Source organism: Scardinius erythrophthalmus, assembly GCF_964197995.2.
Source record: "Scardinius erythrophthalmus genome assembly, chromosome: 19".
In the NCBI taxonomy this organism is placed as follows: domain Eukaryota; kingdom Metazoa; phylum Chordata; class Actinopteri; order Cypriniformes; family Leuciscidae; genus Scardinius; species Scardinius erythrophthalmus.
The window spans coordinates 2,528,916-2,554,255 of NC_138239.1; the positions used below are offsets into that span (position 1 = coordinate 2,528,916).

Below are 25,340 nucleotides of genomic sequence, written 5' to 3' on the forward strand. Positions count from 1 at the left end.
AGTTACGACGCTCAAAGTTCAAAGCAAAGGGAGATATTTGCTTTTAAAGAAATCACTTTTTAAGGACTACAACAAACGGCTGGTAGAGACTACACCACATTCCTCCCGGGTTAGTGACGACATCCAACCCTAGAATTTACATAAACCCCGCCCCCTGAACACGATTTATAGATTATCAAGACAGAATATGCTAATCAATGACTAGAAGATAACTCCACATAAGCTTCATAAATTCCTCAACTAACCGTTCAGAAATGTCCTGTTGCTTCTACATGTTGTCACGAGTCTCTCCATCATTGTCTGAATCCGGTTTGAACATAAAAGGCTAAAAGTTTTTGAAATTTTCAGTGCGTGTGTGTGAGGTAAAAGGACACAAGCTGTTGAAGCTCCGCCCCCTGTGCCGGGAGCTGCAGCTCATTTGCATTTAAAGGGACACACACAAATGGTGCACTTTTGCTCACCCTCAAAAATTGACAATTTTAACATGCTATATAAAAATATCTGTGGTGTATTTTGAGCTAAACCTTCACACACACACTCTTGAGACTTATTTTACATCTTGTGAAAAGGGCATTATACCACCCGTTTAAAGGGATAGTCGATCCAAAAATGACAATCCTGTCATTAATCACTCACACTCATGTCGTTCCAAACCTGTAAAACTTTAGTTCATCTTCAGAAAAAATAAATAAAGATGAAATATGAGCTTTTTGTCCTTCCATTGACGGTCTACGCAACTACCACTTTCAAGGCCCAGAAAGGAAAGACACCATTAAATAATCATGTGACTCCAGTGGTTTAACCTTTTTTTTTTTTTTTTTTTAAGCATAAGCCAGACACAGCTGCAGTGTCACACCAGACAAAATTGCAAAAAATAAAAGCATATATTTTTGATATAATCACTATTTTTAAAGGCGATTAATATTAGCTAGGGCTTGAACTTGGCTAACGCTTGTCCGGGACAAGTGGATTTTTTGAAGGGAAGTCGCCTGATTAAAATGTCAATAACAACAGAATAACTAGAATGATTCTGATTTTATTACATTTAGTATTATAAATGTATAGCCTAATGTACTGACGGTAACAAGTTTGCTCTGTTGACAACATACTGTGGTAAAAATTCAAGATGTGAAGTTTTTATAAACATGACAGTAAAGCAACATGTTATTTCCTGAATAACATCACGATTGAAAAAGTGACTGATTTCATACGACAGTTCAATTAACAAGCAGTTAATATTAATGATTAATGATTGATTAAATATTGACCGTTTTGCTAAAATAGTTTCAAACAAAGATCACAGCAACACTCGGTCGAGTTTCATTGTTGAATGATTCAGTGTTTCGAACGAATCGGTTAAAGATTCAGACCCGGCGTCCCAATGTTCACACTATCCATCATAAACAGTGTGTGAGATTAGCATAAGTGTGTCCTAAAGCGTAGTATGTTAAATAAACAGAGTGTGCCCGGATGGTCTACTATTAGATTTTCAAAGTGTGGATCCATGCTCACTATAACAGCTAATATTACCCACAACCCACTGCGCTTTGGAGGAGGAGCTACAAACACGAGTAAAAACTACAAAACATGGCGGACATGCGCGACTGATGGTGAGAGGGTTTAGATAAACGTTTGAGTGACTAATCAAAGTGTAACCTGATCAGAATATATTTATTTAATGTTATCCGTGTTATATTTCATCTGCAATAACAACGTGGGCTTTTATAAAGATCCGTTCGGTCATTAACTTTTAAATGCATCATTATGATAGGATGAGAGAGAGCAAGTTTACGAGGTGATAGTTTGTCCCAAAGCTTGTCTACTTTTTTGCTGCACACTCAAAAGTATCTACTTGTTCTTCACAAACAGAGTACACACTTTTAGGGCGTAGTAGAAGCAGGCGAATAGAGACGCAGGAAATGACTCATTCTTGAGTGAATCAGCCCTTTAAATGAATCGTTTGAATGAATGAGTCAATGACTCACTCATTAAGATCATCTGCCACCAATTATTGGCGGTTTACTTTCATGTTTAAAAGTCAAATAAATTCATTTTTTAATTTGTATTAAAAAATTATTTAAAACAATCCCATAACATTATCTAATTTTTAGCGGTAAGTGACTTCATTTGATTGGTTACAATTATTCTAATTTAATTTATTGATCAAAGTTCAGAATTGTAAATAAAAGAAGCATATATTTAATAAGATTAGGGGAAAAATGCCCCTAATAAAAGGTAAAAAATAAAATAAAATCCCAAATATGCACATTTAAATATGCCAAAGCTGATAGATTATTGGTTCAGAAAAAAATATATTTTTACACCACAAAAAAAATCCTATTTTTTCAGCCAAGTAACTGTTTTACTCGGACAAGTGACTGACCGATTTACACCATTTTTTTTCTTTTTTAGAATTTGAAAGATAATCAAGATATGGTTTGATAAGTGAGATCTCTGATTGTAATCCTTGAAAACCACAAAAGTAGCGCTTGAAAATTCCTTAAGTCCTGGGATGTCATTTGTAAAGTGTGTGCACGAGCCCTGTAAGAACGATAACATTAATCCACCATTAACTGAAGTGCACAGAGATCTCCTGTTCGGTTACTTAGCTCTTATGTTGTTCAGTAACCGTTAGTGAACGGTCGATTACTGACACTCTTAAACTCAACTCAAACAAGCGCGCCTCTCTGTGTTCTCGGTCTCTTGTTCTGCTGACACTAGAATGCAGTGTTTGAGTCTGTTTATACGGTTGTGTTGATCTGTGGTCAGTTCAGCTCGGCCCTCTCACCGCAGAGTCAAGAGCCTCGCTCTGTCTATTCATGCATCGCTCTCTCTCTCTCTCTCTCTCTCTCTCTCTCTCTCTCTCTCTCTCTCTCTCTCTCTCTCTCTCTCTCTCTCTCTCTCTCTCTGTCTCTCTCTCTGTCTCTCTCTCTCTGTCTCTCTCTCTCTCTCTCTCTCTCTCTCTGTCTCTCTCTCTCTCTCTCTCTCTCTCTCTCTCTCTCTCTCTCTCTCTCTCTCTCTCTCTCTCTCTCTCTCTCTCTCTCTCTCTCTCCTCGCCAGCCGCGAACTCTGGCACTCGGTCGACTGTTTCAAACTCTTTCAAGATGCACCATCATTATTGGACGTTTAAAAAGTTTTGTTATGATGCCATGACATTTTGTGCATCTTCAGTGTACTTTCATTCATATGATGCATGCATGTTTATTATGCATTTTATTAAATTATATAATTTTATAGTTTATATTATATACATAATCATTTTTAGACTGCATATTCATATATTATTAGATGTCCTTAAGGAATGAAGGTTTGCATATATTGCATATATTATATAATGTTATATTATTTGTTTTGTATTGTGAATAGCCTTATTATATTAAATTAAATTATATTATTTAGATAGTTTGCTTTATATTATAAACATAATCATTTTCACAGCATTAAAGTAAATCGTGGGTCTATTTTATTATAAATATATAAAATATATAAGATAAATATATACCACAATATATGTTCATATGATGCATGCATGTTTATTATGCATGTAAAAAGTGACCGAAAAGTGAAATGCATCATAGCTCAATCTCCAGATGCCTGTAAATGAGCCTCGGTTAGACTCAACAAGAGCAACACCCTGTGTAATGCAGTCTCTGAACGATGACATCATCTCACTAATGAGGCAGTAAACGAGTGTGGGCAGATCTGCTCTGATGAATGAACACTAGCTCTGATAATGCTGGGTAATTGTGTCTTCCTGTGGCCAGATCTCAAGGTTTATCTGATTGGATCTTCAGAAGACTGATTGTGCGGCCGTGGCTCTGTTCTCCTTCAGGCCTTTAGTCCTTGTAAACCTCTATGTAAACACATCAGGAGACGTTTTAACGTGAACACCGTGTCCTAACTACACGCGTCGCGCGATAAAAGCCTTTTTTCCACGTTAATCAGTGTTTGTCCTAACCATTTTTCTGCGATGTCGCGCTGGAACAACAAACACAAAGTGTGGCGATAGGCGCGTTTCCATTACAGATTTGCACAAAACTTGCGTTTTTTTTTTTTTTTTTTTTTTTTCTCTCCTAAATATTGATAAACGATTGCGAAATGACGGTGTTTCCATTAACCCCATGTTATGTGACTAAAACTTAATTTTTTCCCCTCGCGATAAGTCATTCCAAAAATCATGGCAACGGACGTTGGTAGGTTTATGTATCTCAGCCACTGCACTGAGCATTATTATTATTAATGGAAGGAAATGTAGACGTGTTATCCAAGCATTAATGGCAAGGAATTATACTGTGAGCGGCTCATATGAGGAGTTTCTGGGTGTTTCTCCCTCAGATCTGCGTCGAGGTCTCGATTGTGGCATTTCTTTGAGGTTTAGAATCCATTATTCCTGTAATTCTTTTGTCTAATATGAATTTAATAAAGATCTCAGTCTCATATTCTGTCCAAACACACCGCGTCATCTACGTCAGGTGACTGTAAATGCACAAAAACTGTTTCCAGTGCAGTTTTGCGAAATATTTCTTTTTTGAATTGCCTAAAAACCTCCTCATGCGAGCGGAAAAACTTTTTTGCTATAAAAGGGAAATTGCAAAACTGATGTGTTTCCATTGGGCGTATTTTTAATTCGCAATTTTAATTTGCGCAATTTGAAGGGTAATGGAAACGCGGCTAATGATAATCTCAGGCGCTGTTTATGTGCTTTATTTAATTTTAAAATAATGTGACTTTGAACAGTGCTCCAGCTTTGTGGCTGTAAAAGCAATGGATAAATTACCTCAGATCTTGAAATTAAACAAATGGAAACAAGAACGTTCAAACTGTGAACAAACAAGTGAATTCTGATTGGCTGACTCCGCCCACACGTTGTTCTGACTGGGTGACTCCGCCCACTCACTGTTCTGATTGGCTGACTCCGCCCACACGCTGTTCTGATTGGCTGACTCCGACCACACGCTGTTCTGATTGGCTGACTCCGCCCACACACTGTTCTGATTGGCTGTGGGTTTTGATTGATTTTGAGCATCTCGCAGTCGTGTCTAGTGTGGACAGACATTTGTCGCTGGAATCTTATCGCGTCGCGTCTGGTCAGGACACGGTGTAAAGGTTGTTTTCTGGTCCTTTGTAGCGTTCACACTGGATTTGCGTGCACGTTTATTCTATGATAAGGTCATGTGGTTAATCTGCTCTCTGTTCTTTGCCCCTTGGCAGTCTCGCAGTGTGGACAAACAACATGCTGTCATCAACTATGACGTGTCGACAGACGAGCACCTGGTCAAAGATTTGGGCAGCCTCAACGGGGTGAGTTCACTCGTGCTAATAACTGACACAGATATGGATGTTATATACGGCTGCTTGTTTTTGTTAAGATTTTTAATGCAGTTTTTTAATGCAAAATACAATTTTAAATGGGTATGTTGCGGTTATTGATTGATCGTCTAATCTTGTTTTTTTTTTACTAATCAGAATTATTTGAGATAACTGCAATAATTGTGCATTGAAAATTGCAATCACATTTTGCCAAAGCATATAAAAAACTTTTGTAAAGTACATTAATACACTTTAAAGTACACTTAGATAGTCAAAGATACTTCCTTCGTACGAAATGATAGTTTGTGGGTTTAATCACACTGCATATATAATATTATTATTATTATTAATGTATTGTATTGTGTGTGTATATAGCTTTAATATAGTATATTTTATTAAATTATATTATTTATATGGTTTATATTATTTATATATAATATAATATAATTTAATATAATATAATATAATATCTTACGAAATGAAGGTTTGTTGGTTTAATCATACTGCATATATTATACTATATTATATGTATTGTATATAGCTTTATTATACTTTATTCAATTATATTATAGTATTTATTTTTTTTTTCATTTTTTTTTTTCACAGCATTAAAGTAAATCATATGGGTCTATTGTATTATAATCTTTATTGTTATATACGATTTACAGTTAAAAAAATAATGTATGAGGCTTACACTGTAAGTGACATAAACCAAACAGAATTAAATCACATTTATTTATGACAATTAATCGTCAGCACAAAAATTCATGATCATGATGGGCCTAATTTGAAAATGAATTCAATTTAAATTTATTTTGAAATCATCTTTTAAATGTGTAAAATCACACTGTTTTACAAAGGCTTCAATTTCTGCATTCACAAATAAAAAAGTAAGATTTTACATGCTTGATTTACTTAGAATTATTGTGATGATTACAAACAACAACATGATAAATGCTTTCTCGCATTGCTCACACGAACAAATGTATAAAATCAAACGTTAGACTTGCAAGCAATGCCTTTGTCACCCAGTTTAATGTTTTCACTGGATATGCAGTCGCAATTTACACAAATGTGGAAATAAAGATGTGCTTTGAATGTGTGTGTAGTCGTGCTTCACTATCAGTGTTGTTTTATATGAGTGTGTGTGTGATCTCGTGTCTCCTCAGACCTTCGTGAACGACCTTCGCATCCCTGATCAGACGTACATCACCCTGAAGTTATCAGATGTCATTCGCTTCGGATACGATATCCTTCCTCAAACTCAAACCGGCACACACGTCCGCTGTGGTTCGACTCGTTCTTTAAAGGATTTTAGCAAAATCAAAAGCGCTGAGCTTGCAGAAACGCCTGATAATGAGCAGAAAAGCAGCTTTCTTGTTTATGAGACGGTTTGTTCAGGACAGTGTTGTGCTCAGCTCCATAGAAATGATGCACAAGCAATTCCAATGAGTTTTGTCCCGCTGTTGTCAGGGTCCGAAATTAACACCCGCCAAGCGCCAAATGCGGGTAGATTTTCCGTTTGGCGAGTATATCTCAAAAGGCTATCCGCCACAGTGGCGGGTGAATGTTCATACCAAAATAATAAAATTGTCAGCGCGCACGCGCTCTTCTGCCTCCGAGCAGAGAGAGAGAGAGAGAGAGAGAGCGCGCGCGAGTGAATGAGCCCCGGCCGCGTGCGCGCACTCACTATTCAGAGCGGACAAGCGTCAAGCTTTCCTGTACTTTTTGACAGAGCTTCTTTGCAGCTCAAGTCGGCGGTGGTGTGTACGTACAGTTAACGCTCTATCTGTTGACGGCGCTGAGGAAAAAGGATATGTGAAGCTGCCGCCACTGGAAGAAGCGGTCGCCCCAAAAAAGCCGTGCAGAGCGTCTTCAGCACTCGCGGATCGTGCATACTCCGCCGCTGGCCAGGCTGCTTCTGCTTTAAGTTACATTTTGGCCGTTCTTTTCTCGATAAAATTAGTTTTCTCATAGCGTTTGCAACGCAATACTCGTTCCCTTATCTCTCATGGAACCGAGGTTACGTAAGTAACTTAACCGAGGACGTTCTGCCTTCCCTTCCACATGAGTCAGGAAACAAAACTGACAAAAAAAATAATAATAATTATTTTACCCCAATGATAGTAATATTTCATATATTTTGATCAATATATATAGTTTTTTATTTTTTTATTATACATTTCAAATTTTGCTCTGGACAATTTTTTACGTTTGTATTCAACATAATTTGCCTACCTTATAATCTCAATTAAAAGTACTTGAATGAATGTATATGTGACAAAAAAAAAAAGGCTGTTTATTATTTTGGCCGGTAAAAAATATGCTTGGCTGGTGGATTTTTTCATCTACCAGTCCCCGTGGCAGGTGAGCCAAAAAGTTAATTTCGGACCCTGGCTGTTGTGTCCTTTCTCTCTGATCATTATGGGATGGTTTGTTTGTTTCTTGACTGTTCGCACATTCACACATATACATCCTGGAGAGAAGCCAACACAAAGTGCCCGAGGAAGCCCTCAAGGTACATTTGAAGAAATCTCTCTATTCCTGCACATTTATAGGAAATAGGATAGGAATATTCTAATATTGTATAAAGCGCTTTAGAAATATTCAGCTTTTTTTCAATGTATACATGCCGTTTATGACACACTGACTATGCGAAAACGGGTAGGAAATGTATTTACACAGTAATTTACACTGAATGAAAGTGTTCTGGAGTGCGCTAACTAATAGTGAGCAATACATTTGGTTCAGTGTTTATTAATCTTTGGTAATGATATGTAATAAAAATACAACTGTTTATTGTTAGTTCATGTTGCCTTAGGCCTATTACATAAAATTAACAGATTTTCCGTGATGTAGAAAATGCGGATGGAATCGCGGTTTAACTTGACGAATATATTACTGTTGTACAGTAGAATTTAGATGCGTCTCAATGTAATAATAATACTAACACTAATAATAATAACTATAAAAACTTTATTTTTTAAGGAATAATCAATTTTTCTTCCGTGTTTTTATTTTAACAGTATAAAGCTCAGTTGTGCAGCACGTTGTTTGACAAAAAAAAGTTTAGTTTCACATGATTAAAAGATAAATTAAATTGTTTTAAAGTCTTCATTAGATTACCAGAAAATACACAACACAGAATTTGTAAAAAAAAAAAAAAAAAAAGATTTAATAGAATTTTTTTTTATGAATTCAATATGCTTTTTGATTATTAAAATTTAATTACACCAAACATAAAATACAGAATTTGGTAAAAAGAAAACGGAATAAAAAACAACAACATATTTCAAAATTTAAAATGTACTAATTGAATTTACTAAAACTAAACATTTTATTTAACCATTAAAATGGAGAAATTAAAATGTTATTTTATACGGAACACAGAATTTGTGGGGTGGGGGTGGGGGGGGGGACATTTCATAGAAATATATATTTTTTATGATTTTGATTATTAAACAATTGAAATGGAATCCAGAAAACTGAAAACACAGAATTTTGTAAAAATAAAATGTAATTAAAAAAAAAACTAAAAAACTATTTCATAGGGCCCTACACATGTGATTTTTGCTAAACTTTTAATAAATTGTTGTTAAATTGTATAAGTTTCATGATTTCAACTTTGATTACTAAAAATTTTTATTCAACCATTAAAATGGAGAAATAAAAAAATGTAAACGGAAAAAAATGGAATCCAGAAAAATTTTAATGGAATTTTGCAAAAAAAAAAAAAAAAAAAAAAAAATTGAGGGGAAAAAATTGTCCAATTTTTTTTTTATCTAATTATAAATAATTTTTTTAATCTATATAATTACGTGATATGCAGATTTATTAAAATGCTTTTAAATCGACAGCCCTAATTTTGATAATGTATTTATAAATTAACATGAACTAAAATTAAGAAATGCTGTATTTTCAGTGTGTATTTTGCAGTGTGTGTGTTGAGAGACGCTCATGTCATTTATATGTTCTCTGGATTCCAGCATGAGAAATACACCAGCCAGCTTCAGATTGGTCCAGAGACGCCGGACGCCAAGAAGCGCATCAGGACTGAAGAGAAACAGAGAGACTCGTTACGCCTGAAATCAGAAAAAGCAGAGCGGAAGAACATCACAGGTGCGTCTGACAGACATAATGAACTCTTCACTTTCTAAAGTCATGATTCTGCTCTTATTGTGAAGGATTCATCAGTGACATTACTATACAGAAATAAGTGTTTATCTTCATAATTTTCATTATAATGTAATAACTTTCTCTTCCTCTCAAACGATCTATATACTTAGACTTTTCACAATTTAATAATCTTAGATTGATAAATCATTTCCTGCTTTTTACCTTCTAGAATGGCCTGTTTTATTTGGAGATGTGGTCATTGAACGTTGTTTCATGTTGACTTTAATTTTTTGTTCAAAGATTTGCCTTGTGAATTTATCACCTATTTCTTTTAGAAAAAAGTTAATTTTTATCTGGTATCTCCATGCCGCGCTGACCTCGCCTGACTTTGAGCCACAGCTGAAATGTAATATTTGCTTGCTTGGCAAACTGCTCAAATGTATTTATATTTTTGCACAAACTTTGCTTTATAGATAATTTCAGTCGTAGGTGTGCCATGTCTTTTTAAGACTTAAAAAAATCATATATACACACACACACCCATCTATCCATCAGTCTCGAGTCGCACGGGTTTATTTGTGGCAATATCCAACAATACATTGTATGGGTCAAAATTATAGATTTTTCTTTTATGCCAAAAATCATGAGTATATTCAGTAAAGATCATGTTCCATGAAGATATTTTGTAAATTTCTTACCGTAAATATATAAAACATTTATTTTTATGAGGAAATGCAGCACAATCGCGAACATAAATTAACAACTTTAAAGGAGATTTTCTCAATGTTTCTTTTTTTATTTTTATTTTTTTTACCCTCACATTCCAGATTTTCAATAGTTGTATCTCGGCCAAATATTGTCCTATCCTAACAAACCATATCATGGGTAATGTAGGTTTTCACCAGGAATTCCACAGTTCAACTTTTGAAAAATAAGCTGAAATAATGCGGGCTGACGGCTTCAACAGAAACAAACACAATGGGAATAACAACCTCGTAACTCACAGCAGGTCCGTCTTTAAAGGAACACTCCGACTTTTTGGGACTTTAGCTTATTCACAGTATCCCCCAGAGTTAGATAAGTCCATACATACCTTTTTCATTTCTGTGCGTTCTGTAAGTGTTATTTGACGCACCCACCGCTAGCCTAGCTTAGCACAAAGACTGGATGTAAATGGATAAGGTAGCATACTAATCCCAATAAGTGACAAAATAATGCAAACATTTTCCGTGTACAAATAACAAGGCTATATGAGACAGAGACCATTTTTAATCGTATAAATACTGGGAACTATATTCTCACTAGGCGTAGGAGCACAGCTACTTGGGCGGAGTGATTAGCGCAGCACACGAGACGCCCTGTGGTGAGGAGCAGAGAGTTCGCTCAGAGTTGGAGTAATAGAGTCAGCAATTTCTAGATAGTACATTTATAGTTTACAATCATGGGTGTTCGCTGTATCTTGTCTTACAGCTTCGAAAAGTTTGTAACTCCTCGTCTGTGTATTCTGGCTCAAAACTGTATGGTTCTGGATCTTGGTTTGATACCCAGTAAAATTCCTCTGACAAGTCCTCAAAGTCAGCCATGATCACGAGTCACGTTCGCTACTAGCTAGTTAGTCACGTTTGTTTTGTTTACGGAACCATCAACAGGGCGTCTCGTGTGCTGCGCTAATCACTCCGCCCAAGTAAATGTCCTCCTACGCCTAGTGAGAATATAGTTCCCAGTATTTATACGATTAAAAATGGTCTCTGTCTCATATAGCCTTGTTATTTGTACACGCTGTGACTATACAGATCACAACATGTAAATAGGAAAATGTTTGCATTATTTTGTCACTTATTGGGATTAGTATGCTACCATTATCCATTTACATCCAGTCTTTGTGCTAAGCTAGGCTAGCGGTGGGTGCGTCAAATAACACTTACAGAATGCACAGAAATGAAAAAGGTATGTATGGACTTATCTAACTCTGGGGGATACTGTGAATAAGCTAAAGTCCCAAAAAGTCAGAGTGCTCCTTTAAAGGTTTCTAAAGCACTATCTGCACGGGATTAGTATGACCTGGTGACCTCTAGTCATGAGTAATAATTGCGGAGGTTGTCTGTCTGTGATCTTAATCCCGTGTGAATGAAAAGTAAAAATTCCCCTGCAAAAGACCAACCGTATTGCGCCGCACACCGAGGTCCCGTGATGACATTAGTCCCGTGCGAATCGCCATCCCTGTGATTTGGTGCGTCGTATATTATTTTTTCAAGGTTTTTGTTTCCTGTGCGCTTTTTTATCCATCTTTCGTGAAGAATTAACGCTGCGTTGGAGTGTTTGGATAGTGTTTTGGGTGCTGGGTCATATCACTATACACCGTATAACTACACAATTTGCAGAAAGAGAAAGCTGAACACCATCAGAAGAGCAAAAACAAAAAGAATGATTAGATGGAGATGGATGACATGTATATCAGCATGCGGTGAAGAACATTCTTCTGTTTATGATATATCATACAGCATTTCCAAGCAATAGCCTATGGACATCATATCCGGGAGACAAGTCAGTAAATTCGAGTAAAATCACATTATCCCGAGTGAATGCGCAGGTCCCCAGATAATGCTAATCCAGTGTGAATAGGGCTGAAGTCATCATTAAAGATGAATTTCCCTATGGATGGAATGAATGGAGTTTTTACTTCCGGAACGGAACTTGATGGAATGTCCAGCGTTCAGAATCCAAACATGATGATGTCATTGGGATATTTGCATACTTGCCTTACAATCACTACGGTTTCCTTCAGGAAGTGCGAGTCTAGTTTGAATATTGCGGTGTGTGTGTGTGATTTTAAAAAGGCTTTTAATGCCCTTTCATTAACTCGTGTTTAACTCGCCCGTCGGTGTAATGCTAAGACAGTCTCTTTATCTAGAAGAGTCCAGACACAGGGACTTCGATTAATCTGTTTCACATCCGGCTAAACGTGTGCCGTTACTGTTAAACCCCGTCAGACTCGCTCTCACACATCAGTCTTCATGTGCAGGAGAGTTTGCTAAGTCAGTCATCACTCATGCTAGTGCTAATACTGAGGGTTAGTGATGGGACAAACCTCCAACTCTCACTATTAAAGCATCAATATAGAGAAATGTGAAATCCTCACACTCACTGAGATGTATTTGCTTAAAGTGGGATAGTGTTGCTCATGGGAACATGAGGAGTTTCACGGCTGAGCGAACAGGAAGTCCTGAATCATCCAGTGAAAACGAGCTCTGAAAGCGTTCGCTGTGTTTGTAGATGATGGGAATTTTCCCGAAAAGCAGATCAGATGGACAACATGGCATAAAGCCGTTTCTTTGTTCACTGAGTGGATGAGAAGCTAATAATTATGTAGAAAATAAAAATGGAAAGACTTTTAATTTGAAAATCCCCCAAAAAGCTGCTATATATATATATATATATATATATATATATATATATATATATATATATATATATATATATATATATATATATATATATATATATATATAATTTTTTTTATTTATTTTTTTTTTTTTACATGCAAATTTGTGGTTAAATTTATTGCAATATAATTAAATATTTTAGGTCAAAGTGGCTCAGCTAACAAAAAAAGTTTAGTAGATACATGCAGCTAAAAATAAAGAATATAATAGTGTATGTTCTACTTGTAAAAATACATTTATAATGCATTAAAGCGCATGGGTGTTTAGATGGACAACAGTAAAAGCTCATTCTCATGGGAGAGTTTCTGTCCTGAACTTCGTGTGCTTTCTGAACTGGTCCTGCCCAGCTGACTCATGGGATTGAATCATGTTTAATGGCTTTTTCCCTAGTTCTGCACCCAATAAGCAGCTCTTGGCTCAGTCCCGAACAAAAAGGGTTATTTTTGAGTCCGATATTGTTGCACTCAGTTTGGGTTGATCCTTCTTAAAGGGATAGTTCACCCAATTTTTTTTTTTTTTTTTTTAAATAGTTGTTAAACCTGCATGAAGTTCGTTCTTCTGTCGACCAAAAAGATATTTTGAGAAAAAATAAATACATTTCTGGTCCCCATTGACTTCCATATTATATAAAAAAATACCATGGAAGGCAATGGGGACCAGAAACTGTTTGATTACCAGAGCTTAACATTAACACCCTCCAATGTTTAAAGATATTTTCTTCAAAATAATTTTATTTTATTTTTAAATTGTGTATTTCAGCAGTGGATTATAACAGTCACTCCTACTAGCCACTTTTGCAGGGTTGAATTTTTTTATGTAATATATACTTTCTTCAGTTGTAGTCTTTTAAAAAGGCATCATTATTCGATATCGATACTGAAATATCTGAAACAATAAACCAATACTAATTTTTCCGCAGAATAGATACACGATACCAGCTCTTCTCTCTCTCTCTCATCTCTCCGACAGCGAGAGACACACAAACCCGCCTCTACTCACTCACTCGCTTCATTTGCTCCGGATTAATATTGTTGGCGTTACAAGGCTTGAATTTCGCCATATTGCACATCATTTTCCTGCAGATTACCACGTAAAGCCGCCTATCAGTAGTAAATTGAGCTCTTTTTCACGTCTTATTGCACTTAAACAGTCAAATACACACCGGATAATGCCAAAATGCCAGTCTTGGCCAGTATTTACGTAAATACAGTCAGTTATGTTTCATGTTTGTTTTAACATTTGAGAAAGAAAACGCATGTGTACCAGTATATTGGATCTGTGCATCAGGTCTTAAAGTGACAGCAGCCTTGTGTGTGTGTGTGTGTGTGCGTGTGCGTGTGTGTGCGTGTGTGCGTGTGTGCGTGCGTGTGTGCGTGCGTGTGTGCGTGTGTGTGTGCGTGTGTGTGTGCGTGTGTGTGTGCGTGTGTGTGTGCGTGCGTGTGTGCGTGCGTGTGTGCGTGCGTGTGTGCGTGCGTGCGTGCGTGTGTGCGTGCGTGTGTGCGTGCGTGTGTGCGCGCGTGTGTGTGTGTGTGTGTGTGTGTTAGAGCTGTGCAACGATAAATCGAAATCGCATCCAAAACAAGTGGATTAATCGCATCCAAAATAAAAGTTTGTTTACACATAATATATGTGTGTGTACTGTGTATAATTATTTTGTATATATAAATACACACACATGCATGTATATATTTAAGAAAAATGTGTAATTTATATATAAAAAAATTATATTTATATATAATATAAATTATATATAAATATATACAGTATATGTATGCAAATATTTCTTAAATATATACATGCATGTGTGTGTATTTATATATACAAAATAATTATACACAGTACACACATTATGTGTAAACAAACTTTTATTTTGGATGCGATTAATCGTTGCACAGCCCTAGTGTGTGTGTGTGTGTGTGTGTGTGTGTGTTGAGAGATGCTCATGTAATTTATGAGTCTCACATCATGGTTCTGAATGACACTCACACAAGAGTGCAACACAGCATCTCCGCCCGAACTCGACTCACTAAAGTGGGTCAACATCTGTGACGCGTCACCACAACTTTCCGAATAAAGCGCGTCCTGCGTTTTCGGCTGCTCCCTGTTTCCTGCTGCTCCGTCTTTGTCTGTGTTGTCAGGGCGAAGCTGTGTAATATCAACAGTGTCCGTGACTCGACTTGCTGTAACCAGCGTGACTGGTTATCTCTGACAGAGTAACGCAGCAGCTGACGGCTCAGATGGCTTGATTACAGACGCCGCCGTCGGGTGGAGTCCAGAATGTTCTTCATTCTGCTGTACTGTTGCTAAACTACTGTTCAGGCCAGACGTGCAGAGTGTGTGTGTGTGTGTGTGTGTGTGTGTGTGTGCATGAACGTTTACAACCTTTTCATTTGGTTTGAAATTAAGCCGTTGTGTTTGCTGGCACTGACATGAGTCGAGTTTAAAAACAACACTTTTTCAACAGAGTGAAAGGAGTTTCTTTCTTTCTTTCTTTCTTTCTTTCTTTCTTTCTTTCTTTCTTTCTTTCTTTCTTTCTTTCTTTCTTTCTTTCTTTCTTTCTTTCTTTCTTTCTTTCTTTCTTTCTTTCTTTCTTTCTTTCTTTCTTTCTTTCTTTCTTTCTTTCTTTCTTTCAAATATTTTTAGGTTTTGCATGTTTTTTTTTAACCTAAATGTATATATTTTATAAATATTTTATAGAATTAATTATTTCTTGGTTTCTAAAATAAGTAATGTCACCTATTTTCGTATGATTTTTATGATTTATAATTTTTTTTAAATTAATTTATTTTAATCATTAATAATTGTATACATTTATTTTATTTTTTTAAATTCTGTATTTCCAAGATTTTCATGTCACCAATTTATTTATGTAGTTTTGTTTAAATTCTTTACATTTTGTAAATTAATTTGCCTAAATTTATATATTTAATAAATATTTAAAGTCTTTTTTAATTATTTCTAAAATAAGTAGTCACCTGTTTTTTTTATTATTATTTATAATATTTTTTTATAGTTTATTTTTTAAATTAATTTATTCTTTTTTATCTAGATTTATAATTGTATGAATTTATTTAAATGTGTTTTATTCTTTCTGCTTTTCAAAAATGTCTTGTCACCAATTTATTTATAAGATTTTTAATTTATTTAGTTTTTTTTAATTATTTTTAAAATAGGTAGCCACCTATGCATTTATCTTTTTAGTATTAAATAAAATTTTTATTGTACTTTTACTATTTTTATAGTTTTTTTTATTATTTTTTGTATTTTTCTTTATTTCTAAAATACCTAATGTCAGCAATGTATTTATTTGTTTAATATTAAATAGATTTAAAAAAAAAATATTTATTATTTTTATAGTTTTATGTATTATTTTGTATTTATTTATTTATTTTTAAAACAAATAATGTAACCAGTTCCACTGTATTAATGGAAAGTTTCATCAAGCTCTTCCTCTTCCCTTGTTTGGTCTCAGATCCCGCCGTGCCGAGACCCACGCCTCTCTACGGCCAGCCGTCCTGGTGGGGGGAAGATGATGAAGAAAAGGGTGAGCGGTGTGACCCGAGCGCTCATGAACATCACACAGGTCTGGATCTGAGACTCATGATCATCACACACAAACCCAGAAACACTTTTACACTGACATCTCAAAACCGCTATGATATAAAGTGCCTGTTTCACCACCGCCAAATTATTAAATCCAAAACAATCCAGTGAAATCATCACGCAAGTTTCTTGTGAAACTGTGTGAGAAGGGTGGACAGGAATGCAGTGTGAAGCGAGAAGGGATAAAATCCTTTTGTGTCCGCTGATCTCCAGCCTGAGGAATTCACGCTGAACTCTACGCTGGCGTGAGCTTCGAGACCCGCCGGGCGAGCCGGGGCGAGCTCGTGACGGATTAGCAGCCGGTCTCAATGAGAAGGTCATTGTGTTTTCCCTCCAGTCTTAAGCACTTCTCAAAGTTTCCTCGGAGATTAAAGGGTGACCATAGAAACATTTGTCTGGGTTTTAGTGTAGTGGTTTTTTTAGCAAAAGCAGGAGTCACCTTTGGTTTAGCATTAGTTTAATATATTTGATATTGTTATACACTCTTCAGACAGAGATGTCCAGTTTATTTTCTTCGGCACTTCATGCCTGTGTTTAGCAGTGTCCTAACCAGCCGCGATGATAATCATTAAATTCACGTTAATCTGAGTTTTTATCCTAACCTGCTGCAACACACTCAGATTTGAGATTTATTGCATGATTTAAAAACGAGTTTAATTATGATGAATAACCCACCTATTTTTTTTTTTAAATTCATGTATTTTTTACATTTATATTTTACCTTAATTTGTTTTATACATTTATTTATAAGACGGTTAGTTCCAATCCTTGATTCTGATTGGTCAATAGCTGTGTTTTATTCACGATAACGCACGGCTATGGCCGCTTCACCCAACGGTTCTATGTATCACTACACAACACCCCTTGCAACCACTCTTACCTAATTGATATTGTTCATTGAAGCTAGAGTAGAGTATTGTGAGAGATCGAGTGTTCCTGCATTTACAGTAGATATAGCATTTTCCTTCGGGTCAGTCCTATATTCATAATAAGAAAATCCGTTTGAATGTCCATCAGTTAAAGGGATTTCCCGTGCCTATAGTCAGTTGCGTCACTTCTCCATGATCACAAGTTTCAGTCCTTTAATATAAAAGTCTTCTGACTGACTCGCTCATAAAGACAGTCTTCGCCGCCATCTACTGGTGAAATAATGTCTGTAACTTCTGTTGCCGTTTTCAGTCAGGGACTATTTTTTCCAGCGGAAGGAAGGCTTTTAGTGATTTTACGTCATGCAATAGTTGCATAGATACTAGGGCTGTCAATCGATTAAAATTTTTTAATCGCGATTAATCGCATGATTGTCATGAGTTAACTCGCGATTAATCGCATTTAATCGCACATTTTTTTATTTGTTCTAAATGAACCTTAAATTAATACTTTTCAAGTTTGTAATACTCTAATCAACGTGAGCATGGATAAATATAGATGCTTTATGCAAATGTATGTTTATTATTGAAACCATAGTCAATATAGAGCATAAGGACGAGACATGTTTCAAAGGTCATAGATGTTTTTCAAAGAACTTGTTCATGTCTATTAGACACATGTAGAAAGAACAAAGAAATACCAGGTTACCATTACTTCTCTTTCTTTGCACTGAGCAATTTACTAACACAAACATGTTTAGATTTTTGCATGACAGGGGCAGCTCTTCTGAAAATGCTAAATGTAAATTTATTATTTATTATTACATTGTAGTTTGTCTCTCTCTGTGCCCATTTTGATGAAGCTAAATTCTCAAAACTGTTTTCATTGGTATATTACTGTTTCTGTTGTCAAACAACGGAATGAATTTGAAATGGTGACTGAACGCGACCCATTAAGACATAACCAGCTCTCCCTTCCAAGATGTTAAGTTAATCTGCACAAAAATTCTGATAATCGAGCCGATCGTCTGATGAAATCAAATACACATAAGATAAAGACAATATCCGTGCTCTGATTTCGGCTATACTTGTAAAATTAGAGAAGCAACATAATATCTGTGCTTAACTGAATTAAAGCGCTGCTCCTCCGAGAGAGAGAGAGAGCGAGAGAGCGAGAGAGCGAGAGAGCGAGAGAGCGAGATCTGCAATGTCGCTAAGTTGGCAACACTGTGTATCTCCATTTCTCCAACTAGGGGTTGGGCCGCCACGGGTCAAACAGAAAATACGCGCTGCGTTAATCGCGCGTTAAAAAAATTAGTGCCGTTAATATGATTTTGCGTTAACGCGTTATTAACGCGCTAACTTTGACAGCCCTAATAGATACATATTTTTCAGCTTTAATATTTGTATTGTGTGGTGACCGTTTTATAAAAGCAATAATGTACTCGAGAGGCTAGTGCTGAATCGGGAATCAGTCGTGCCTAACAACGCCCAGGGACTTATTCACAGCCTCTCATAGAGACCGAGCGTATTTAGGCCACGCCCACACCGGGGGGGAAAACAATCAAAACGTCTCCATTGACTTTGTATTGCGAGAGGCTGCCTCCTTGTCATTTCTTGCTTCTAACAAAAGACAGAAAAATGCCTAAAAGCTGCTATGTGACAAGGTGTACAGCAAACAAGCTAAAAAGCCCAGAAATACGTTTTTATTAGCTCTCGACTCCAAAAAACGAGTGTTTAGGACATAAAAGTGGATACAGGCAGTTTATAATGTATAAAACTGACATTTGGATATTTGACTCACCAGTGACCAAATGTTTAACTTACTGCACACGTAGTGTATTTTTAGTGCATACTGAGTGTCAGGATCCCACAATTTACCCATTCGTTCCAGCCTGTATCCACTTTTATGTCCTCAAACGCTCAGTTTTTGGGGTCGACAGCTTATGAAAACTTATTTCTGGGTTTCTTAGCTTGTTTGCTATCACCTTGTCACATAGCAGCTTTTAGGCATTATTCTGTCTTTTGTTAGAAGCAAGAAATGACAAGGAGGCAGCCTCTCACAATGCAAAGTCAATGGAGACCGCTGGACTGTTTCCCCCCCCGGTGGGCGTGGTCTTTAGATTATGACACGCTGCGCTCTGTCCCTTATTGCTTACAAAAAATTTATATATTTCTAAAATAATGTCATGCGTAATTCATTCATTTTTAAATTTATTTATTATTTTTTGTTTTATACATTTATTTGAATATTGACTTTAAATTTTTTTTTTTCTGTTTTGAAGTGAAATTTGGTTTAAAATCCATCTACTCAAAGCTGTATATTAAACATAAATTATATTGTTGCTTTATGCTGCAATTTGGTTTTAGTTTGGACAGAAAATGACGTTTACACGTGTTACACCTGGTTAGGACAGTGTGTGAGATAGACCTAAAATACTTGACCTCACTAGGTTAACCTCACAGCAGGAGTGACTTAAGGAAAGTAAGTGAATTAGCTCTTCTTCTGTATGTCACACGCACGAGTTTGGCACACGTCCTAATCTGTCAGTGCAGTTTGTCTGCAGTGGTGGATGCTTTGGAAATGAATGCTTCTGTAAAGCTTCAAATCTTGTGTTATAAACCAGTGGTCAGGAGTGCATATCAAACTGACTAAATCACATGATTTCAGTAAATGAGGCATATAACAGTTTCAAAACATTGCTGAACGGTGCTGTGTGAACGCTTCAAAAAGTGATTCATTTTGTGAATCAATTGATTCAGACTGTCAAAATACTCCGTTTCTCCCATCACTGTTAATTTATATTAGCAATCATTAGGCGCGTCGACAATAAAACGATTGTGAAATTACTAAAACTTATTTTTTTTTTTATCTCATAAGTCATTCCAAAAATCATGGCAACGCATGTTGGTAGGTTTATGTATCTCAGCCACTGCACTGCCCATTATTATTAATGGAATGAAATGTAGACGTGTTATCCAAGCATTAATGGCAAGGAAAGACTCTTATACTGTGAGCAGCACATATGAGGAGTTTCTGGGTGTTTCTCCCTCAGATCTGTGTCGAGGTCTCGATTGTGGCATTTATTTGAGGTTTAGAATCCAGTATTCCTGTAATTCTTTTGTCTTATATGAATTTAATAAAGAACTCTGTCTCGTATTCTGTCCAAACACACCGCGTCATCTACGTCAGCTGACCTGTAAATGCACAAAAACTGTTTCCAGTGCAGTTTTGCCTGAAATATTTCTTTTTCGGATTGCCTGAAAAACCTCCTCATCCGAGCGGAAAAACTTTTTTGCGATAAATGCGAGTTTTTGCGAAATTGACGTGTTTCCATTGGGCGTATTTTCAATTTGCAATTTCAATTTGCGCAATTTGAAGGGTAATGGAAATTCGTATATTAACTAGAAATGCACCAATATGAAAAATTTGGCCGATAACTGATAATTATTTATATTTAAAAGTGAATAACCGATATATTGCCCGATAAATCTAAATTCAACTTTTTATATATTTTTTTTTGAGAGCCTGATTGCAAAAACAAAAGTCTCACCATTGAAACCCACATCCTAAACACACAATTATAACGTTCTCGTTAAATTTCATGTAGCCGATATGACAGACTTGCACTGAACTGTATTTTCCTTTTTTGAAGTGATTTCAATCATATTTCAAGCAATTCAAAGCCATCATGTTGAACAGTGCGCATCTGAAGAGTCTCAGCTGACGGAAATACTCCATTATTGTTTATCAGTTTTAATAAATCTGCCAAATTTTCTTATCAGGCCAATAACGATTAAAAATGAACATGTATCGGCCAAACAGATGTGGTGGCCGATATGTCATATCTATCATTAACGCTGATGTCTTTTCACAGAAAACCACAAGGATGGTACCGGATGTGAGGTCAGCGTATCACCAGATGAGTTTCTCGATGGCCAGGGAAAGTCCGGTTACGCTTTCCGCAAGGAGCCGAGCTACTTTGAGATTCCCACAAAGGAGATCCATCCAAAGCCCAAAACGTCATCCCTGGAAGTGCAAGAGATCCCCACAAAAGACACGGACCACAAACCCCCTTCCACCCCCCCAGTGGTCCAGGGCCATGCCTCCTTCACCATTGAGTTTGATGACCAAACCCCTGGAAAGATCAAGATCAAGGACCAGGTCACGAAGCTCTCGGTCCGCCAGCGCAGGATTCCCACCAAAGAATCCATAGCCAGACTTACAGAAGTGATGTCGGCGGAGAACAAAGTTGCTGATTGGTTGGTGCAAAGCGACGCCACTATGTTGAGGAGTCTCGATGAGCCGTCTGGGTCCGACGAGCTCCCGAACAAGAGCTTCAAGGGTAATGTTTGTACAGGTGGAAAGATTACTTGTACTTTTCTTTGTTTTTCTAACCCTTTATAGCAGTCCGCATCAAGTGCCATAAATCATTTTAAACAGGAGAACTTGACGTTTCAATCTAGCTCATTTAAATTCCCAATTTTACATTTTATTTTGTTTGGGAATGGATGAATTTACCAGATTTAAGAAAAACGTCACCAAATTATTATTATTTTTTTACTCTACTCAAACAGAACCTCCTGAAGTTTGGATTTTTTTTTCCTTTAGAAAGTGATACTTGGTTATTCTAGATTTCCAGATGAAATGTTGTCTACATGTAACAATCCCTAAGCAAGTTATAGTCATTTATTACAACATTATTATAGGCGCTTTTCAGTGAAAAACTGGTGTTTTCATTTACTGACAATGTAGATGTGTCCAAAAGTAAATAGAAACATTGTTAATAATAATAATAGAACACTGAAGTAAAGTGACTTTATATATATATATATATATATATATATATATATATATATATATATATATATATATATATATATATATATATATATATATATATATATATATATATATATATATAATCTATATCATACACACATATACATATAAATACACACACACACACACACACACATACATGCATACATACTGAGGATAAAATAATATGGATAAATTTAAACACATTTTCTTTTTGGTACGTTTTGGCATTAACACTGAGACCGCATTTTGTTCAGCGAAAACCACTTTTTGAGGACGCTGTCCCAATCGGATACATTTCAAAATCTAATTACGTTGTAGTGTGGACTGTGAAAACGGAGGTATCCGACAATGATGACATGTTTAGTTATAGATATGGCTGTGCCAGATAGAGGTCGACCGATATGGGTTTTTCTCTGGCCAATGCCGATATTTAGAAATCAGGGCTGCCGATAAGTGCTTTGTGCAGCACGTTTTATTATTTATAAAGAAAGAAGAAGCTGCCAACAATGCACAATAAATCTCTTACATCGTGTCTACGCTTTGTTTGTTAATGAGAGGTTTGGCGAGCCTGCATAACTCGGCAGCACTGAATAAAAACTATCCAACGCCTCTGATTGGCCATTGCGTTCAAGAAATCAACAACTGTCTGTGATTTGGCTCACTGCAGCAAAAACACGTTAAAAACAGTCTATGGTTGAAAATAACCGTCTCTTGCTTGCGTTTGAGGGTGATTAGCATATTTTACGGTCTGCCTATTAATCGGCCTAATTTGCAGCACAAATGCCAAAAGGTCGACCTCTAGTACCAGATTTGTTTTTGCCTGCTATTCTCTCTCTAAATGTTGACCTGTTGTGTTGTTTCTAGATGCACACCATCATGAAGATGATGATTTGGAAGAACCAGAAGAACCGCAAATGGTTCAAAAGATCGTACCACAACTGGAAGGAGAAGATTACCCAGCGAACTACATCCCAGATTCAAAGAGCCAAGGCAAACCGGATCCCCAGCAAGCTTTTACGGTCGAGTTCTTTGACGAGTGTCAGCGTAAAAAGCGCTCGCAGTCGTTCACCAATAACATGTCTTCCCCAGACTTCCAGTCTGCGTTGAAAAGCAAGCTTGACAAACGAAAAGTTGCAGGCCAAGCCTCATCATCCGCTCATAATCCTCCCACACAGCAGTTCACCATTCCCCTTAAAGGCTCTGATGATACCAAGCGGGCCGAATCTCTCAGACGGGAGAAAAGCGAGATCCGCATGAGCACGTCTGACTTCAGCTCTCGCTCCACGTCAAAACCCTTTGGCAGCATCGGCCGGAGATCCAAACTCTCGCAGGACTTCGCAGCCGAGTTGCTCAGGGTGTCGAAACCTAATCCCGCATCCACACTGGACCATAAACCCTCATCTTCCACAGCTACGACACACTCCGGCTCTTCTCAGAGTGTTCCTGCCACGTCTCATTCACAAAGTCCCACCATTAACCAGACCAGCAGATCTCCCTCTGCGCTCATGGAAGCCAACTTTCCGGAGGCCAAAACCTCTCCGCATGAAGAAGAGGATAGTTTAAGTGATGCCGGGACCTACACTATTGAAGCTGAGGGACCGGATAAAGAGGTTGTGGAGGCGCGGAGTTTGATCGATCAGGTACAACCCCGTCACTTCAGCTTGACATCACATTTGAGCAGGGCTGGGCGGTATGACGATATATGGACCACAAAACCAGTCACATGGGTAATTTTTTTTTTAATTGAGAGTTATACATCACCTGAAAGCTGAATAAATAAGCTTTCCATTGATGTGTGGTTTGTTAGGAATATTTGGCTGAGACACAACTATTGTAAATCTGCAAAAAAAATCGAAACATTGAGAAAATCTCCTTTAAAGTTGTTCATTTATGTTCTCGATTGTGCTGCATTCACTCACAAAAATATATTTTTTTATATATTTACGGTTGGAAATTTACAAAATATCTTCATGGAACATGATCTTCACTTAATATCCTAATGATTTTTGGCATAAAAGAAAAATCGATAATTTTGACCCATACAATGTATTGTTGGATATTGCCACAAATAAACCCGTGCGACTCGTGACTGGTTTTGTGGTGCAGGGTCACATATATCATGGTGACGAAGTGTCTATCATTATCACATGAATGTGTATTTAAATTGGGTCATTTATGTGGTAGAAATGTGAAATTATTTTAGAAGTTGGTGCCGTCTAGACTGAGAAAAGCCAGAAAATGTATTTTTGGCTCATGTGAATGAAAGACAACAACTCCCAGAATGCACTTGCTTCGCTGCCCTACGAGGCCACGCCTCCCGGTTACAGAGGGCAGTGTCGGAAGAAATGATACAGCTAGGCTACTAGTCGACTCGAAACTGAAAAGACGGCATTTAATCGTGAGATCCCCCTATGGGCGGGTTGAACACATGCGGGACGAGCTCCTCCTACTGGCTGGAGTCTCTCGCCTCTGGACAGAAGAGCCTCTGATGAGCTAAATGACAATTTTTGCGTCATCTAAGGGTTTTTTCCAGACACACAACACAGAAATCTCTGGTCTCAGGGGGACATGAGGGAGGGAAGCACGGTCACTCGAGAATACTACCGGGTTTCTACTGATACAAAGCTTAATGCTAATCGGTGAACCCGCCCGTCACACGCCTCTCTGAAACAACATCACACAAACCATTTCACCAACAAATGGAAGTTTTCTCAGAAAGATAATCAGAAAGAAATCACTGGAAATCAGCGAGATGGCTAAAACGAACATGATTGACCAGTTTATTGGCATTTTATGGTTAACCTAAAGATTTAAAACCCAAGCCAGGGTTCGTACAAGGTGCTTTAGTGCTTGAATTTGACTTTTTTTCAAATGTAAGTCCTGGAAAACCCCTGAAAACAGACATATTTATGAAAAGGTACTTGAAAAGAATTATTGAAAGATGATATATGTGAAAGTCTAATTGTTTAATTGTATCGATAAAACAACCTTTTCAAACAAATTTAAAGCTGCAGCTCGTCTGATATAGATATAGAGCAATTTCTCATGGCTATGAGCGTGATATTGCTCATATAAATATTCAAGTATATAATACAGCTTTCATTCTTCATGTCGATCATATATAAATGGGGGGGTGGGGTGGGGGGTGAAATCAGTTTGAATGAGAAAAGCGATATC

At 36.8% G+C, this 25,340-nt stretch overlaps 1 protein-coding gene across 4 annotated transcripts in view; it reads left to right on the forward strand.

Annotated features, from left to right (window-relative positions):
* cep170ba (centrosomal protein 170Ba) overlaps positions 1-25,340 on the forward strand; it is a 44,090-nt gene that overhangs the window by 1,703 nt on the left and 17,047 nt on the right. For 2 of the 4 annotated variants that reach the window (XM_081347392.1, XM_081347390.1), the window contains exons 3-9: positions 5,212-5,301; positions 6,480-6,558; positions 7,770-7,828; positions 9,297-9,429; positions 16,342-16,452; positions 21,217-21,684; positions 23,028-23,803. In XM_081347392.1, coding sequence (XP_081203518.1) covers positions 5,212-5,301; positions 6,480-6,558; positions 7,770-7,828; positions 9,297-9,429; positions 16,342-16,452; positions 21,217-21,684; positions 23,028-23,803 — 1,716 coding nt within the window. The remainder of the gene's footprint in view (positions 1-5,211; positions 5,302-6,479; positions 6,559-7,769; positions 7,829-9,296; positions 9,430-16,341; positions 16,453-21,216; positions 21,685-23,027; positions 23,804-25,340) is intronic. The other 2 variants (XM_081347391.1, XM_081347393.1) reach the window with 1 other exon arrangement.